Source organism: Barbatula barbatula (assembly GCF_947034865.1).
Source record: "Barbatula barbatula genome assembly, chromosome: 22".
In the NCBI taxonomy this organism is placed as follows: Eukaryota; Metazoa; Chordata; class Actinopteri; order Cypriniformes; family Nemacheilidae; genus Barbatula; species Barbatula barbatula.
In genome coordinates this window covers 12,271,553-12,292,012 of record NC_136785.1, presented here as the reverse complement: position 1 = coordinate 12,292,012, position 20,460 = coordinate 12,271,553, and the positions used below count along the sequence as shown (strand labels likewise).

Here is a 20,460-nt window from a genome sequence, read left to right as displayed (position 1 = left end):
CTTCCTTTATACCCGTATGTACGGGGCGGAGACTGGCGTGCGCGTGCCATTCGCCAAGCCCATTGGCGTTTTATAATTAATTATCTCGGAGAAGGTAGGTTCTCAAGATCAAACCCCAGTCAGTCTCTCACAACGTCTCGTTCCCTCCATCAGGGAACGGAGGTTACAGACGTAACCGAGACGTTTTTTAGGCCACTAGTTGAAAAATGTTTTTAAGTAAGAAAAATTCTTTAGTGTATAATCTTGAATAATTTTTCTATTTGCTTTCCCATGATTTACCCCTTCTTTCATTGTATGGCTGATCCTATTTTACACATTGCCATCTTCAAGCCCACGCCCTTGAATACCAATACATTTAAGCCACAATGTAGGTGTGCTAAGACAAAACACACAAAATCCGAAGGTGTTTTCAATCGCTCACCCAAACAAAAACCTACAGTGCGTAAGATCCTCTAGCACTCCATTTTTATGAGGTTGGGAGTATTGAAACACCTAATGTATGCTAATCGCAAAGTGATTACTCTTAGATGGCATTCAAAGCAGAGCGGCATTAAAAAGGCCTACGGGCATGTCGTATTACAATAAAATAAATATCACAGCGTTTGCATCATGAACAATATTTAAACCAAATCCTTCTTGAGTCTTTAGGAGAATATTAAAACGTACACAGAAACAATAGTTTGTAAGATATCTGTGAGGCCGTTCAGTACAGGTGAAGGTCTATTTTCGGTCAATTTGTGGTTAACAAAGACTGTGAAAGTCATTGCAACAAGATTTTAAGGGATAGTTCAACCATCATTTACTCAACCTCGGATTGTTTCAAACCTATATAAATGTCTTTGTTCTGCTAATCACAAAGGAAGATATTTGGAAGAATGTCAGTAACCGAGCAGATCTTGTCCCCCTTTGACTCCCATTGCATTTATTTTCCCCAGTATGGCAGTGAATGGGGGACAAGATCTGTTCGGTTACTGGCATTCTTAAAAATATCTTCCTTTGTGTTAAGCAGAAAACATTTATTGATATAGGTTTGAAACAATCTGAGGTTGAGTAAATGATGACAGATTTTAATTTTGGGGTGAACTGTCCCTTCAAGTTTATTAATTTTTTTACCCCCTTGGTGTTAAGTTTAGGGGCAGGGTTAGGGGCGGGGCTTCATGCTTTTGTGTACGATTTATAGGGTATGAATTCAGTCAAAATGTTAAAAAAAATGTAATGAGTAAAATTTGTGTTAGATCAGGTTCATTGGCTACAAATGCTTAAATTCTTGGTTTTCAAAAAATGATTTGTTTTATGGGTGGGCTATCTCCTGAAGTTATTGCTTGCTGTTATCGCGGCACAAATCTTTAGCTATCTTACACATCCTGCCATCGGCAGCTACCGGCTCAATATTTAATTCCCTTATGGAGTCTGTGTAAAGCGAAACCAATAACTTTTGCTTAAGTGTGGCAGAGTTTAGATGAAGCCATGGCTAATTTGTTTCGGTGCGATTAAAGACGGTCTGTCAGGATGGTGTCTGTTGATGGTACTGCTAAAAGGCTTGTGAATTCTGCAGACAGCATCTTTTACAAGAGGTAAATTTAGTTTGATCAGACAGCTGCCCACCAGTGGTTTGGCTTAAGGACATAGCTTACTTACTGTCAGTCATGAAAGTTAATGAAATCAAAAGCGGGAGTCTCAAGCGCCACTATAAACAACTGATATGTGGTACAACTTGAGGAAGACCACCAAATATCTCACCAAATAATCTACAATTTAACAACAGTTAAAGAATTGCTTGCTAAGTCTGTTCTTCACCATTTGGATTTCAGACCAAGCTGTATGCATGAGACACAAGGAGAAGCGGAAATTAATTCAACCGAAAAAAAGTGTGTGGGGTGCAACAGGGCGGTTTTTGGATGATGAAACATTTTGTTACACGCAGCTTGTTCTCCCCATCAAATTGAGGAAAAGATCAACTATGCCTTGTACAGCCTGTCTCTACTAATATCCGCCTCCATAAATCTGAGGGAACCTCAATGATTAGGATAAAAAAGGATAAAAACGTTTGGATGAAACTTCTGCAAAGAAACCCCACTGCTTGACAGGCTTGCAGTATATCATGTCCAACTGTGTCACGATTGGTCTACATTTATCTCTGGAACGTTCTAATGAAATCCATTAAAATGTCCATTAAGACTGGAACACAATGATCTATAGAAGGCAAATTATTTAGTGATATTATTTAACAGTGATATGTGTAGTTTTTCCGATGGAAAAAATTGCTTGTGGTACATTTCATATAGACATTGTTTGTAATTGGTAAAATTGCTCATGAAAATTCTGTTAAATGTTAAGATGCATCAGGGCTGGATATGAGGGCACAGGGAGTGAATTTCAAGGAGGAATCGGACATCAAGTTCCATCTTTTATCTACCCAATAGCCTCCAATAGCTATGTTAATTTGAGAAACGGTGCCTGGGTTGGATCTAGATGCTAAAGCTTCAAAATACTTACGATGCCACAGTGTTTTGTAGAATCGGCGCTACGGTAGTACCAACATATTTTACTTTCAGGTTTTTAAAGGGGAATATGTGTCTTTGGTGTGTTAAAAGTTGCCCATGCATGTTTTAGACACGTGCAATTGCAAAAAAAGTAAACTTTGTCGTGCCACTAGACACACCCACTACCTGTCGCCAATGGTCACTGTGGTTTGTGTCTCCAGCTCTCCATTAAAATGACTGACATGGCAGTGTGAACGCACAGTAATGGATATGTTAGAGGTTATGGAATACTAAATGAAATGTGGGCACAACACCAAGCGATATTTAGCTGGTTTAGGGGCAGTTAAGTAATTCAGAGCCGAGAAGCCCTGGGTTCGCCTCTCTATACACAGAATGATTGACCACACACACACACACAGAGAGCTCCAGAGTGACATAGCAGGAGTCATTGGGGAAGAGAGACAGAGCGCACATACATAGAAACAGCTCTCTGCTCTGAGGGCTTCTGTACTACGGATGAGTCTGTCTGTAATCTTTGGAAGATGATGTGAGTAAAACTCAGCACCACCAGTGTTGGCCTGATAAATGCTGTATTAACTAATCCATATACTCAAGAAAAAGCACATCTCGAAGACCAGATCCATCATACGTTTTTGCAGAAACGGGGAACACTGTACGTGGCAAAGTTTATTTGGTTTAGTGGTTCACTTCTAGTAACAAAAATGAATGAGTTATAAGTCATTTATTTATCTATTTATATATTATATTATATTATTTGTGAATGATTCATTCTATATTATTAAATAAATGTCCGATGTTTCATTTTTTGGATGATCTATAGAAAGAAATGCAATATACTATACGTAACAATGTGTTCAGAGGTGTATAAAGACCTTACATAATGCACTGAAAATGGCTAACATTCTTCCGAATATCTTTCTCTGTGTTCACTGGAACAAATAAATTTATACAGGTTTGAAACAACCTAAGGGGGAATAAATGATCACAGATTTTTCATTTTTGGTTGAACTATCCCTTTAAGATAAAAACACTATTTTCCTGGTCAGGCATCATTGTTTTGCAGACATGCATGTTTAATAAGTTCATCAATCAAGCGCTTCAGACGCCTCCTCTAACATTTCCACGGCACACAATGGCAATGAAGAAAAGTATTTAACATCAGACAGTATAGATTGTCATAAATGCCATTGTCATAACGCACACTCATTTGAGTTCAATAATAGATCATATAATTAGTTTCACAGTAACCATGCTGTCATCATCTCCAGCAAAGATTCATATTCACAGCCGCTAGGATCCACACATACAGAACGTGTCAGCTTTATCATTCAGTATCATGCACGGCTGAACAGGCCGTATATTTTAGTATTCATAGATCCTAAAATGCAGGCACATTGATACGGATGTGTTAGTGGCACAATGAGAATTTCAGAACATTAGTTTGTGGAAGGTTTTGAGAAATAGAGAATGTGAGCGCATTTCCTGAAAATTAAACATTTTTAGGGACAAAAGTGCCCAGTACATTTTAAACAGTTTGTGTGTGTGTGTGAGTTAAAATAAAAGGCAAAACAATTTTTTATCCAATCGGCAACGCTAGTTTAAGAACAGAAAAATGAATGAGCTTGAAGAAATTTGAAAATGTTAGAAAATGTGATAATGGAAATGTTACATTTATTTGTTCTACACACTCATCTAAGTATTTTTTGCAATTTGCTGTTAATTTATTGCTGATTTGTTTTTCTAATCAAAGCTGATAGAGGGCACTAACATAGCCAATTTGACTCGACGGCAATACCAGAGACAAAGCACCCTGATCTTCATGTAACCATGGTGACAGCAGGTCCAAGAACCAGCAAACTTCATCAGACTCAAATGCAAAACCAAGGAACAAGATTGCAATCCAATGTTTCAAAATCACTCTCTGGATATCCAAAAGCTTGAATAGAGAATTTTAATTCTGTAGTGTAAAGAATTTTGCCATAGCTCTGATTTAATGCCCCAAAGATATATAGTATTATATTCTTAGAGCAGTTCACCCAATGAAAATTCTGTGTTCACTTACCCTCAAAGAACCAAGAACCAAACAGTTCTTGGCCACCATTGACTACAATAGTAGGGTAAATTGCTTTATAAATGTCTTTGTTCTGTTGAACACGAAAGAAGTCATTCTAAAGAATGTAGGAAAGCAAACAGTTCTGGGGCACATAAATTTAGCATCTTCCACTCTATTGACATTTTCTGAATAAAATAAATTTGTCCCATGTTTCTAATGCTACTTGTTCAGTTTACTTAATTAAAGCAAGGTAATTCAACACCATTTCACATCCATTCAAATTTGAAACTACAAAGATGATTAGCATTTTGTTCAAACAGAATTGTTAAAACTTAGTAGAGTATTTCCAGTTCCCAGCATGCTGAGCATAAAAGAGGAAAATGATTTTCTTAATAGTTATTTTGTGTTTTTTTATTTTTTATTATTTAATGTTCATTTATCTTTGGGATTTACAAGCCATAGTTATATATTTGGTTACCACTGTCCATAAGATTGGAACCTTTGCTTAGGCTGTGTGACATTACATTTTCAACTTTAAATGTCTGTTAAGCCACATAAAGTTATTATTTGTTAATGTGTTAGAATATCTTGGAAAATATAAATGAAATGTTTAAATTGAGAGGCTAAACATGCTCCTTTTTTCTAAACATAATAATTGTAATATTAAAGTCACAGTGAAATCAAATATGAAAATTCAACGTGTTTTACACAGTGTTGCAGTGATTGTTATACATTATTTATCCGTGCAAACCCTAATTTTTTCAAAACCTATTTGCACTTTAATCATAAACATAAAGCTCCTCTCCCCCTCAACAAAAACTCTCCACCACATAACGACAGCAACAAAAAGAGGTGGGACAACACTGACTGTCCAATGGCCAGGCAAATGCTAAATAAAGCCCCGCCCTACATTTTTTCACTCGGATATGTGTCACGATACAGAAAAGAAGTCAATTGCAACTTCCATTTTATTGTGACTTTAAGGGTTTGAAAATAAAGAAAAACCATAAAAAATACAATAGAATTTTAGCTTAGTTAAACTACTGTATATCCAAGAACTAACTTGCAGTGGAAAACAATGTGCAAAACACAAACAACTACAAGAAGATAATAGAGAACTAAACCGTAAAATATTAAACACAAGGGGAAAGCAGATGAGTTACCATGACAACAGATGAGGGGCGGGAAAACAGAACAAAGGAAACATGAAACTAATGAAAACAAATGTACTCGGTTACTGACGTGACCTCGGTTCCCTGAGATACGGGAACGAGTACTGCATAGCAGGAGGCTATGGGGAAAAACAAATTTTATCACAGGACACCGGGTCTGCGCTGCGTGTTGTACACTAGGTGAAGAAGATGGACCATTTGAGGGTATGGAGCCGTCTAGTAGACAGAGCTCTAGCCTGAGATATAGTGTCCATGACAACCTTGGGGAGGACAGTAGGCTTCCATCAAGAGGCCAAAGGTGCAAAGCCCACAGCGCTGGCTGGGGGTGCCAGATCCTGTTGCCTGCCTGAGAGAGGAGGTCCCGTCTCAGGGCAATAGGCCACGGGACTGCTATGAGCAGCTGAGACAGTTGATCCTGAGCCCCAGGCATTCCAGATGGCTGAGGAAGAGGGACCTGTGGGTCCTTAGCTCGTTTTCTTACTGTGCTAGAACAAGCCAGTCGTTCGAGGTCGTTCTGAATGCGGATTAACGTCTACCTGAGAGGGGATAGAGCTGGGTCCATGCACTGTGAAAGTGCGGGGAGCCAGAGATAGTCCGAATGGAAGCATCATGTTTTGATATGCATGTATTGATATGCATTGATAAGCGAATCTCAAGAATCTTCTGTGATGGGGGGCTACCTGGATGTGGAAGCACGCCTCTTCTGGGGATTATTGGGAGAGGATCGGTTTCTAGAGTAATCATTCTGAAACGCAGTTTCATAAGGGGGCGGTTTAGATGTCTGAGATCGAGGACGGGGCGGAGGCGCCTTCCTTCTTGGGTACAAGGAAGTAGCAGCTGTAGAAACCAGACTCGGTTTGGTCTGGTGGAGCCCGTTCTATTGCTCCTTTGTCCAGTAAGTTCTCCAACTCAGTGAGCAGAACATGTGAATTCGTGCTCTGCACTTGGGTGGGGATCACCGTGCGGAATCTCGGGGGTCCGAGAGCGAACAGGAGTGAATATCCTAGAGATATCATCTCCAGAACACAGAACTGACTTCCGTGGAGTGGAAAAGGAAGGTTACTCTTTTCCTGAAAATGTTTGTGTTTTATAGAATATTCACTAAAACAGCGGTAGGTTGTGTGGGCGTTAGAAAAGACCTGGCATTCACAACATGGTACCAAAACACATTTTCGCCAGCACCCGGAACTGAACGGGGTAACTGGGTTCACACAAGAGCCTTATTTGAAGGAGGTCCAGCCGTAGCGAGACCTTGTCCCTTCCACTTCCTCACATTGGTCTCAGGAAGGAGCCTGAGGCACAGCGTAGCCTTCTGAGCAGCAGGGGCTTTTACCGCCTGCTGAGTCGGAGCTGGCTTGGGGCGAGTTGCCACAAGTCTGGATCCGGGGCTCTTGGGCAGGAAATGTTTCATGGCCTGCGAGGATTTCTGCGCTGCTGTGGAGCATTCTGCGAACCCCTCCACTGCCGGGCCGAAGAGGCAGGTAGCAGAAAACGGCGCATCAAGGGAGGGGACCTTGTCAGTCTCCTTGATCTCTGTGTGCGTCAGCAGCAGATTGCGCTGAGCACCACGAGACTGGCCATAGATCTACCTATAGCTTTCTGTGGCAGCACATAGTGCAAAATCCGTTATGCTCCACAGATCTCTAAAGGGCACGAGGTCGGTTTGGTCTGTTATACCTGAAGCACTGCTATGGAATGCAGCACTGAAGTCGTTTGGCCGGCAGGTGAGAATGCAGGTCCAGCAAGGGCAGAGGTGGTTCTGCATGGCTTAGAGGGATGAGCCGCTTTCACGTCCATCCGATGGTCATGGGTGGACACAGATGTGCGCCTACCGACTCATCTAGGGGAGACCTGGTGAGTTCATCATGAACTTTTGGGAAGAACAGTGAAGTCCGCTGACAAGGGGTGTCCTGCTACGCAGTACGAGTGAAGTATCGATAGGTACCTTAAAGTCTGTGAAAACAGAAACTTACTGTGACACATCAAGAGCAGATCAATTATGTTGAGTAAACATAACTGTAACCAATGAACATTTGTTATGTTTATATACTGTATTTCGGCGTTAAATTATTTTCATTTAGTTCTATATCAGCTAAATTAGTTGATAGTATTTTCCTAGTATACTGATTAACGTTTTAGATTAGATCCCTACATCTGTTTCAACAGATTGTTCTCAACAATAGAGAGTTTTACTGTACTGGAGGGCTCTGTCATTTATTTTAATGACTGGACCTCCAGCTGGTTTCTGAAGCTAAAGGCCTCTCATTAAGTGAATGTAAGTCGTGTTGATCTATGCTGAAAACAGTGACGCTTTACAAGGTTATGATGGTGTCTCACTGCTGAATGTTGAGAAATTCTCAAACCACCAACCTCTGGGTTTAAGGTACAGAAAAATGATTTAACATAAGTTTGGGAGGAGATTGATCATCCTGTCAATCATTTAACAGGAGGTTTTTAGACCTCTGCTTACCTATCTCTTCTGGCATCACTTCATCACTTGACTCCTTGCAGACTCTCATTACCTTCGGGTCAAACCGGAGCTGGTTCTCTCAGACTCAAATTTCCAGAAGATGATACAAGAAAATAAGACAAGCTTATTAAGGTACAGGCTGCTGATGTGTGATGTTAAAAAAGACACAATTTGACAAATGTTTGCTTCTGCTCAGGTCGACTTATGCTGCAAAATCATGTGTAGGCAGTTAGTTTACTAATGACAACATACAGTAGTTCAGTAGTCGATTTATTGAAACAGCATTATCTATAATGTAAAAAGCTGCACTGGGACCTTGTGCTTCGGCACCTAGACCGTCTGGGCCTTCGGTATGGAACTAGACTCGACAGATTCATTTCATCCAGCATCCTGCAAAGATCCTCAATACTCAAGTCAGAGCTCCTCGTCTCCTCCTTCTCAGACACCTTCTTGAGAAAAGCTGTTGAGAATCAGAGTAGATACAGACATGCTCAAATTTGTTGGTACCCTTACAGCTCATTGAAATAATGCTTCATTACTCCTGAACAGTGATGAAATGAAAAGCTATTGTATCATGTATACTTGCATGCCTTTGGTATCTTTTTAACTTTTTTAATACTTTTCTACTTAGTGTGGCAAGTGTGAAGTTTTTTTTTATAATTTAGCCATACATATATTTTACACATACTGTAAATAAATAAAGTGGGCTTTCTTAACATTGACTTCAATGACCTGGCCTTCCTCACTCAATATTAAAGATATGAATGATATGTAAACAGAATGACCTATGTAGCAAACAGTTAATAACAAATTCACTCCTTTAACTGGCTTTTCACAGACAGGGTCACAAATTAAAGAGCATTGATAGAGTTGGTCAAAAACATAAATAATAAACATATAACTCACTTGTAACGAGGAAGGCGGGACGAGAGCCGCGGGGGAACGGCCGAGTGATAATTAGTGTCGGCTGTGCATTGCACCGGTCTCAAATCTAACGGAGGAGCTCCAGGAGCATAAATGGACGAGCGACAGGAGTGTACGATGAGAGAGGACCAGGCCTGGAGTTTATGTTGTGTTTTATTATGTTTGTGTGTGTTTTGCTTTTTAAGTTTGTTTTACTGTTTGTTTGTTATATTAAAAGTTGTTTTATGTTAGTTTTATGTTAATCTGGCAGGGGTGCATTTCTCAACACCAGTACAGACACCCCATCTTCGTCACCCCACACAAAGTTAGCCCATGACATTATAGGCCGACAGTCATTGATGTAATCAAACCTTTTAATCTCATCGTGATATCGGGTCTGAATCCAACCAAGTCGATGAAGGTGATCTGTGGCGATGATTCAATCTCAGTGATGTCTTGCAATCAGTTGGAGTCAACGAATAAAGTTACCTTTCGGACATATTTACATATTCTTTTGTATTTTAAAGTGAACTGCAAAGGGTTGCACAGGCTGCGTGCACATACCATCTCTGGCCATTAATCTGATAAACATTATACTAAAGATTGCACGATATAGCTGCCTTTTTACATTTTAAAGACGATAAGTGGAAGATATACCTACTAAACACCAAGCATATCCTGTTGGCAATAGATTGGGTAATAAAGACATCAATTGCCCAGAAGATGAATGGAATCCAATGGACACCTTGGACACAATTGGATGACCTCGATTTTGCTGATGACCTGGCACTTCTTTCCCACACCCAGCAACAAATGCAGGAGAAGACCAATATCATCGTTACTCATTCAGCAAGCCTTGGAGTCATTATACACAAAGGGAAGAGCAAGATCCTCAAAGTAGACAATAACAACACAGCCCCCATCAGGCTAGAAGGAGAAGCACTAGAGAAGGTGAAAAGCTTCACCTATCTTGGCAGTGTAATCGACAAGTTGGGAGGGACAGAGGCAGATGTGAAGGTGGGGATTGGAAAGGCAAGGGTAGCTTTCCACCAGCTGAAGAAAGTCTGGGCATCCTCTGAGTTGCCCAGGAACGCCAAGATCAGGATAACTGTTAAACTGTGTTCTACTAGAGACCTGGAGAATGGATGCAGATGTGAAGAGGTCTGGCCACACATGGGGACAGTTAGAGAAGTTGGCCCAGGACCGGGACGACTGGAGAGCCCTTGTTCGTGGCCTATGCCCAAAGTTGGGCGGTAGGCGTAAGTAAATAAGTAAATACACCAAGCATATCAGATGAGAAATGTAGTCCACATTATGTAATATATTCCAAGAGATTTTTAGAGCATCATGAATGGGTATCTCAACTGTAAAATGTTATTTATGAGAAAGTAAACTGTTTTATAGTGTAAATATGTGATCTTGCTGCATTTACCTTCTCTTAACACTTACGTAAACAATAATGAAATTGATCACAATTCAGTCTGTGTTCACCTGTGTTTTGTAGTCTTTTGTATTTTTTCTTTTTGATTAGGCTTCCCCATGTGTGTTTTGTTTTATTGTTATCCTGTGCATTTAAAACTTTGTGTTTCCATTTGTGCCGGTTGTTGTTAGAGTTCTGGTTTCATGTTCTTAGCTGGGTTAACTTGGTTCCCTGTTTCTTTGTTTATTTGTATCTTTGTTTTATGTTATTATGTTATATAAAAGTTTTTACTGTATTTGGATCCGCTGTCTTACCTGCCTGATTACTAATTACAGAACGATTGACCAAAGAATGCATCCATTAGTCATTTTTTTCTAAATGATCCAGTGCAAGTGAACTCTCGAGGACCACATTCATGACTTTTTGGAGGTAGCTCATTCCACTGATTTTCCAGAGTTTGCATTAATATCAAATTTTGATATGGACTCAGTCAACCCATCAAGAATCATCTCACCTGTTATGGTCCTCGAGAGTCACCACAACAGTTTTTGGACTATGCACTGGCGAATTCTGCCTTCGCTGTGGGTGGGCTGAGGAGGGCATAAGTCAGGAGCCTCTCCGCAAGTTGGCCCCTCACCAGAGCCCACTGCCAAGATGGCCGCCTCACCACAGCCCGCTCACAAGATGGATGCTTCACCTGAGCCCACTGACGAGATGGTCCTGCCTGCGCTTCATTGGCATCTGGCCCTGCATGTGACTCCCTGGCGTCCGGCCATGCCTGCACCTCCCTCGCTCCTAGCCCTGCCTGTGCCGCTTTGACTACCAAAGCTACATGCACTGCTGCCGGCTTTGCCCTGGTGCTCTGATCCAGACTAAAATCCAGATTATCTTTACCTCTGCGATCTACATTCTTTGTGTATTTTAAATAATGTTTTACAGTATTTGTTTCTTTTGCTCTGTCTTTTAGCATTATTTCTGAAAATATCCAGATACCTGTTTTATTTGTCTTTACACATTTTCTGGGAAGAATCATGACAAAGAAAGAAATATTTTTATGGTAAACAGAAATCATTTTCACTGCTGATTCTATTTATATGATTAACCAATCTGATATGTTAATCTGCAGCTATGCAGTTCTAGAAATGAATAAGGGTCCATAAAGCAACAACCACGCAAATATGACCGTGTCTGCTCTGTCAAGCCCAAACAATTACGTGGAAAATGGAGTAGCATCAGATCCCAGACACCCTGCAAATCTGACATTGCAGAAACCTGTCAAAACATTAGTTGCAGACTTGCTCTCACAGCCTCCCCACTGTTTACATTTTACAAACTCCAATGCTCCTTAACTAGACTAAAGTTTGGCTTGGTTGGTTTCACTTCAAACAAAGAGAATTCTGGCAGGCTTATATTTATCGATGTCACTCTTGTTTCTCGAGCGTGTGGAGGTGATGCTGAACATTCTTGTACACAAACCTACCATTTCATTGTCACATTGTCTGTTTTTAAGGTTTTATTGTTTGCAGAAGTTACAGGTCTGACAATTCAAGCCTTCTGGAAACAGTAGCTTAGACCAGCTGGAAGAGAACAACTATTATGTGCATGGGTAAAACTTGTTATTTGTGGTGGTCAACCAGCATGGTCATGACTGTGAGACCTATGTGATTTCATAAGGTCTGTGACAACAGCATCCAAAACACAACATACAGTTGTCTTCTCAGCAGCGTGTTAACTACAATACTGCCATTCATGTCCTGAGAAAGATGTTTGTTTGACAACCTCTAGACTTTAAATGTCTAAGGATGAATATATATACAGTATTGCGAAATGCATACATTTAATGGATTTCTTGAATCGCAAAACAAAAACATTCTATTTTAGGCAAACGCATTTTAGGTTAAAAAATTACAAGCACGCAGAAATGATGGATGACGTGGAAAACTATAATGGTGCATTTCTTAAAAATTCTAAAATGTGCATATCTTCATTTCAGACCATTTATTACCTTTTTAACTTTAAAGATTGATTGTTTAAAGGTAATTATATGTCCTATACATGAATCCAGTTTTTGAAGACACTCAGACACTCTTGAATAAAAAAATCTTATTAAAAATGTAGTTTTAATGTTCAATAGGGTCTTTTATTTTGCCAGGTCTTTTCTTTTTTGTACGTTTTACTTCATGTTGCTTGCGAGCCTCCCTCTATCATCGGTTTAATGTTCAGATTATTATCTTGCTGCTTTTTTGTCCTTTGTCTTTGGGAAATTTGTAAGACCTTTTACAGTAACACTTTAAAGTCGGCAAAATACATTTTACTCACATTTTGAAAGGTATTCAGTATATACAAAAAGATTCGCTTAATAGGATTTGGTGTTATAATCCCACTATTTCAGCACAGTTGAATTACCCAATAGGACATTTCCCACACTTTATGCATGACAAGGGAATATGGAAAGAAGATCTGAGGTTTCACTGGATTCGTCAGGTAGGCATCTTCTGTGATTGGGGGATAATTTATTAAAGAAATACATAGCACATGTTTTTGCAAAATACATACATTTTTACATTTATAATTCATTGCACATCTTAAGGTCTGTGGAATGGAATACATCAGTAGTCACTGAACCCTTGTGTGGAAAGAGGTCATTCAAGTATAGTGTATATTCACAAGCGCAAGAGAATGTAGGTTACCAGAGACTACAGAAGACCAAAGAAAAAAGACTATAGAAAAAAACATGTTCATTTGAATTGAAAAAAATGGGTGAGGAGATATTCACCAAATCTCATTCGTGCATGTTCATCGATGATTCCGGCAACCTGATCTCACAGGAAAAAAACCTTTTGTATGAGGTGGTGGATTTACTATAAATCTGAATGAGGTGCATCACACAAAAATGTATGATTATTAGATAAAGCAAACACGAATGCCCACACTAAACACCACCACCGGTACGATAAAGCTTGTAAGAAAACACACGAACGTGTTGAAAATGGGATGAATGGTTATGAATTGAGATCATGGAAATTTGAAGAAACAAATAGACAAACATATAAAACCCTTCTTGAAATTTGAGTCTATTTTCCTCCTTATTTTATATGACCTGTTAAACCGTCGTCTGTATGAACTCTCACTGCAGTATTTCCCAGAAGCCCCTTAAGCCTGTAAATGTAAGATTTAATCTCGGATCCACTTTCTTTCACAGCTCAAAGGTTCTGATCTGCAGATAATGTTAGTGTGTGCAGGACTGGCATCGCTCAAGGCCGTGGGGGTTGCACGCTGGACAACGTAGTTCTCTGATCGACTCATTGAAGCGGTTAGCCAGCATGGACAGTTTACTGCCGTGACACAGAGAGCACGGAGCGGAACCAGAACCTCCGCACTGTCCACAGGAGCCTGCTTCCTGCTGAACAAACAAGAATGATCAACAACTTACATGCCGTACTTCTAAGGACCTATATTACGTTTCGACAATGAAGACACAAATTGACAAGAATGACAGAAAGAGTTATGACAGTGTAGCGTAAAGCATTCATGACACGGCTCATTATTTTCAACGGTGTGCACGGCGAACATCATTATTCACGACAAATCGTGTTTCATGTTGCAAACGTCTTAATCATTGCTCTGTGAATATGTTATTAGTTATGAAGTTTTATGACGAAGCTGTAAAGCCAATTTATGTATTTTTAAGACAATGTAGGGTTTCTATTTTAAATGTTTTTGAAGTTTAGTGTTTTTGAAACGTTCGCATACTGCTTCTGAATCCAAACTTTGACTAAAGACTACAAACCGTTTTCAACCCCTTCAATGTGCTGTGATATCATTTTTAGCTACTACAATGATGAGTAACGGTTATGGTAAAAACCACAAAAGAGAGCAGTAAGAACTGTTTGCAGTCTACAGAACATTATACTGCGGATACCTTTTGTGCAGTCGTTTCATCTGGTTCCTCTGCATGAGAACATGCTGTCCTGTTCCTCTCTTTGCTCCGGGATGTGCGGTGTGGTGAACTCTCTTTCCTGTCCCGACTGCGGTGAGGACTCCTCCCAGATTCTCTTTTTCTGTGTGGAGCCCGAACAATCTTCAGGTTGCTGGTGTAGATAATGATCTTTCCAAAATCTAAAACTGGTGCCTGTACAGCCACAAACACAGACGTGCACATAACTAACCATGGTGGTTCGGGCATCTATCACAGTACTACCAAGGGTTTCTTTGAAATACCACATCTCTCACATTCAGAACACTACTTAAAACCCATCTCTTCTGTGAATACTTGACAGACAATAGAGAAAAAAACCTCTCTCAACAGGTATTGGACTGACTTTTGTTGAAACTAGTAACTTTGTATTAGCATCTATTGTATTATTGCTCCTGTATGACTTATTGCTTATTGCTCTTTTAACTCTCTGTATGTCGCTTTGGATAAAAGCGTCTGCTAAATCACTAAATGTAAATACAATTAAAAAATTTATCATTTATAATGTTTCCAGATTTTTTTCATGGTGTACTTCATATCAAAGTATGATTTTGTTTTATATATAGTTTAAGGGAAAAACATGTTTTTTGGGAACACTGCACCTGCAGTCTGTGAATAAATATCCCTTTCTAGGTCACATTCGTAGTAAGGTAATATAATGTAATGTAATTTAGTATAATATGAGCTATGTGATAAAAATGTGGTTGTGATTTTGTTTACCAAAACTTAAAAGGAACCAAACAGTTCTTAGCCACCATTGACTAGTAGGAAAAATTACTTTTGTTCTGTGGAACACAAAAGAAGATATTTTCAAGAATGTAGGGCAGCAAACAGTCCTGGGGCACTTTTGACAGCCATTGTATTTTCTCTGTGTTCATCAAAACAAATTCATTATACAGATTTGGAATAACTCAAAGGTGAGGAAAACAGAATTTTCAGTTTTGGGTTAAGTATCCCTTTAAGCAGATCGTCACAGGTGACATTTGAAAAACTCTACAAAGCAGCAAAGCTTTGAATCTTTTTAAAGGTCCACATTGTCTTATCGTGGTTGTTTATACATTATAATCCTCGCCTGGATGAATCCATTCTGGGTTCTATAGATCTTACAGTCATATCAGAGGTAGGAAATACAACACAGTTCACAATGGAGGAAAGCTGAGAATGTCAACTGTGCCGGTGGGATGTAATTGCATGCCTATGTTTAGAGCCGGTCTAATAATAGAAGTGGAAACTACAGTATGAATTAGTTACGGCTGGGCACAAAAAAAGAATAATTCAGAATAAAACACTTTGACCTTGGACTGGAACAAAGAAAAGATTGGAATTAAATGTTTCACTGCCTTGAGACTTTAAAGGCCAGCGTACATAAACTAAACTAAACTAAGAGGCAAAACTAGAGTTTTCACAAAACAACCATCTGCAGGAGCTCAACTGAAGATCTGGACTGTAATTTTACTTTCAAATAAAGTTATTTTGGGGATTATAGTCCTGGTAACCTTACACAAGCCAGGTTTACGTTCTTTAAGTACTTTTAGTGCGTTCTCTGTGTTTCTGTTCTTTGTTTTCCACCTCATTTCCCGCTCATTTAGTTAATCATCACCTCTAATTATAACTTGTTTCCATGGTTACTTGTGATTTTCTCCTGTGTTTCGTTTAGCTCCCTCGCGAATCAATGTGTATTAGGCCTTGTCCACTCAAGCAGGGGTATTTTCACAAGCTTTTTTATATGGGGTTTGATCATTTCGTCCAAAACCAAACTTTATTGAAAACTCCTGCCAGGGTGAAGATTGTCAGACCAGAGATTTTGGTTATGACGTCACCATGCGTGCTATATCATCTCTTTTGTTGATATCCTACCGAGACCTGTAATGACGTTTTTTCAGGCTTTTGATTGGCTACCATAGCTTTACGGTTAGGGTTATATCAGAGCCATTGAGAGAGAGAGTCGCGACAGCGGAAGTTGACCGCCATTGCTGTTAAAAAATTGTCAGTTTCTCAATATGCGTTCTTCAGCGGTCGTGTGTCCTTGTGTTCTCGCTCTACGTCATCAATAACAGTCAAAGTCCTGTTCCAGTATCAAATCATGGATGCATTGAATGCAGCCTTGTGCACGTGCGGAGCCCCTTTGAACTCCCAGAAGTCACTGCCTCGCTGGACCATGAGAACACACGTCCGTTCTTTGCGTTCTTGGAATTGAGAAACGGCCATTGTTCCATTGCCGTCTATGGAGTGAACGCGACTCCCTCTCACAATGGCTCTGGGTTATATTTCCACCTGTGGGTTTGGCAGCCATATTTATAGGGTGTTTTTGCGTTCTCATGTTGACAGAGATTTTTTTTAAACGGCGGACTAGGCCTTAAGCTGCCTAAATGTGAAATTGGGAGATTTGTGTCATGCTTTCCCTCATTTGGACATTAACGTTCCCCCACTAACAAGTGGTTCACACAAGAAATGTGTTTTAGATACATGTTACAATTTGAGGTTTTTGAGCAATTATTTAAAGTAATTATGAAAGTTTCCTGCTGGATGTTCTTACTTTATTATCCCCCTCTGGAAGATCGCCACAGGTCAGGGGACATCCGCCAACTCCTCGATAGACATTTATCCTCTGAGCGATCAGTCCTGTAGGAGGGTCCTGCATGTCGTCTATGCCACACAACGGTCCCATCTCCAGCTTAGCGTTGATAAAACTGTGAGGGTACTGCTCTTCAGGACTGTCCAGCTCCTGTCCATCCTCGTACACGTGCTTCAGCACTCGGCCGCTGTACGACGAAGCCAGCTTGAACCGCACCTTCCTGGGTTTGCCATCGATCCTGGAGCCTGACTGGAGCTCCTCCATGGTTCTTTTCTGCTGAAGGTGTAAGAACATAGTATTTCGGAAGGGTTGGGACTGTCCAGCTGCTTTCTGTAGGCTTGATGAATAATTGAGGAGGAGATTGTGTGTGCAACAGGAGAGATGGAAACTGAGACCTCACGGTTTCATCAAGTAATGACGCTGAAGGACAGAAGCAGGTGTAAGGACTGCCTTTGTGTCACCTGTGATGAATATCAATGTCCATTTGATAAGAAAAGTTTACTACCATACTTTATAAAATAAAGTTCTTCTTTATTTTCTTCTCATCCTTCATAAATGGGAGGAGGAAACTGAAAATAATGTTTTAAACATTTGTAACTAAATGTTTGTTTGTGGTATATTTGTCACAATATATAAGTTTGATACAATACGCATTCTGAAGTAGTTTAGAAATATGTCAACTTGCATTTGACACAAACATAATTTTAAATTAAATTTGGTGACCTATTTTACATTTGTATTTACCTTGATAGACTTGGCAGGTGCTTTCATCCAAAGCAACTTGTATTTCTTTATGTGGATGTCCAGATCCAATGTTTATAGTTTGAAAAGTATTTTTCTCACACTAAGAAATTGTTGTGCCTCAAAAAATATTTAATGCATTAACCCACTGAAGTCATTTAAATCACTTTTACGTTGGATGGATTTACTTTAAGGTAGTGGCTCTCAAACTGGGGGCCCCAAGATGGATCCAGGGGGGCCACAGATTCTGTTGCATTAAATTATATTTATACACTTTATGCAATCAAACATCAGAAAAATAAGTCCACCAACCAGCCGTATTGATGTTCCAGCATAACAGTTTTAAGAGTGGTTTAATCAAAATTCTAAGTAGAGGATAATTTTTTGTTTTTATTTATTTATTAAAAGCCGCACTCTACACAGAGGGGGAATTACAATTACATTTTTTGAGATCCACTGCTTTAAGGAGCTTCATACTTCTACTACCACTAATAATAGTAATACAAATTGATTATTACTTTTAATATGATTATTTATTACTATTAATATGATTATTTATTACTATTAATAATAATAATTAAACACAAACCACACTACAAAGCAAAGAAGAGACAGGATTTTATTTAATATCTGTGAAAGAAAGTCATAAAGTTGGCAAAAGTTATGTCCAACTTTGAAAAAATGTGTTGCTGCTTCTTTCAAATATATTATTAAAGGTATATTAAAAATTTAGTATGCATGCTGCTTTGTTTTTGTAATGCAAACAAAAGCTTAGTCTTAGGACAAATTGCACACAACACATTCACAAACAGTGAAAGCCCAGCTTTTTGGGGATATTCAAATAAAACCAACATTCCCGACACTCTGTAGTTTTCCTTTTTTCCAAACAATTTTGTCCACAATACCCCTCATATAGTTTGATCTAACCCATGCGACCTAAAGTAATATTGCAGCAATGCCTTGGACATCACTTTTATGGCTCATTTCCACCAACGGTACGGTACAGTACGATATTCAATTACTGTATTTTCATTTCCATTGTTAGATATTGTGAATGGTCCCAAAACGTGCCGTACCATATTTTTGGACCCTTTTGTTGGGGTCCCTAGCACAGTGTGATGGTACCAGAATGCAGAATGTTGATTGGTTGACAGAGAATCGTCACTTGCCCATGCTACAGGCGCCATTTTACATAGAAGCCCGATTGCTATTTTCTGGCATAGATCACGCCTATCTAGGATACTGCTGGTAGTGGAAACACAAGCCAGATCCGGGTTTGTCGTCCTGAACCTCACCATACTATAATGCACTGAAACGCATCGGATATCCCATAGCCGTTATCCAATATTTTACATAATAATAAATATTCCTGTAAACTATGTCTTTAAAGTGCATTATAGATTTCACTTTTTCTAAAAACAGCATTATAGATTAAGAGCGTTCGTTATTTTGTAGTAGATGCCCAATCTATCATTCAGTCATATCTTTGGGAGGGGTCTTGAAAATGTGAAATTGCTAGAACAATAGCAAGTACCCTGTACGTCCCGGGAGTCCCAAACAAGCCGGGCAACTGCCATTGTGATGAATGGTAATGCTAAATACCTAATGCTAATGCTAAATAGTATTCCCGAGTTATTATAGACCTTATAGCTATTATAAAAAAACGTTTCAACGTATATTCAGATTCATAAATATTACAAGCTATCTGTTCTCCCCATGTGAAAGACCTTACCAAATCCTTCCGATCAGACCACAGCCAGCTGGGTGCCAGTTATAGTGATACAGTCTATAAAAATAAGTGATATTAACCCTTATGTATTCTAACATCAGTCTTGCAATTATGCCATTAGTGGAGTGTGATTGCATTCTAACTGACTGCTGTGCTGCTTTGCCTCTTTTTCCTCCCCACATTCATTTCTGCCACTACTATAAAATCATTCATGTGACAAATTGTTTTGTGTGCCTCTCAGTAAAAGACTCATTCAGAGTGTCAAATCTCCAACTAGGCTATACTAAACGATTATTAATGCGTGCTTATTTTCAGCTCTTGTATGGTGAGATTAATTCTTCTGTGAGGCATCTGAACTGGTATTATTTTCTGAGTGCTTTAAATGCATCTTAATATTTAATATTGTGCACAGCAAAAATTATTTTTTTACAGAAATTAGTTATAATTTTACTGTTATTCTTTTTTTTAATTCACATACAATGCCAAAAAAAATTACGTTATTTTTTAAATACGGTCAAAAACTGTCAATTTAAGACTGCAAATTTACTAGAAAAGGTAAAACATGTAATTTTACAGGAAAACCGTAATTTTTATGGTACATCTTTGGCGCCCCAGCTGCCAAAAAATTTCATGTTGTTTAACAGGATTGTTTTACAGTCAATCTTTGAAATACAGTTAAAAATGCTTCAAATTACAGAAAATGACTGTTTTCTGGCCCCAAAAAGCATTTAAGAAGCTTCTGATGCCAGTGTATCTAGGGAACACAGTTGCATTTGATTGTATGTTCTGTCATTTTGAACTGTCAACAGTCTCTTATTTTACTCAGAAAACAAAATCTAGTATTCTAAAAACCAATAGTACATTTCAGAGGGAACGTATAGTGCGAAAATGGTTCATTGACTACAAACCGAACAGCT

The 20,460-nt window shown here is 39.1% G+C and overlaps 1 protein-coding gene across 1 annotated transcript; it reads right to left on the bottom strand.

Moving 5' to 3' along the window:
* Positions 1-12,697: 12,697 nt before the first annotated feature.
* Positions 12,698-17,337, bottom strand: grxcr2 (glutaredoxin and cysteine rich domain containing 2; the record flags this gene model as incomplete). Its single annotated transcript, XM_079486077.1, has 3 exons — positions 12,698-13,925; positions 14,445-14,654; positions 17,035-17,337. The coding sequence occupies 3 exons, from the start codon at positions 17,335-17,337 to the stop codon at positions 13,752-13,754; spliced, it is 687 nt and encodes a 228-aa protein (XP_079342203.1). The 3' UTR covers positions 12,698-13,751.
* Between the last annotated feature and the right edge of the window lie 3,123 nt (positions 17,338-20,460).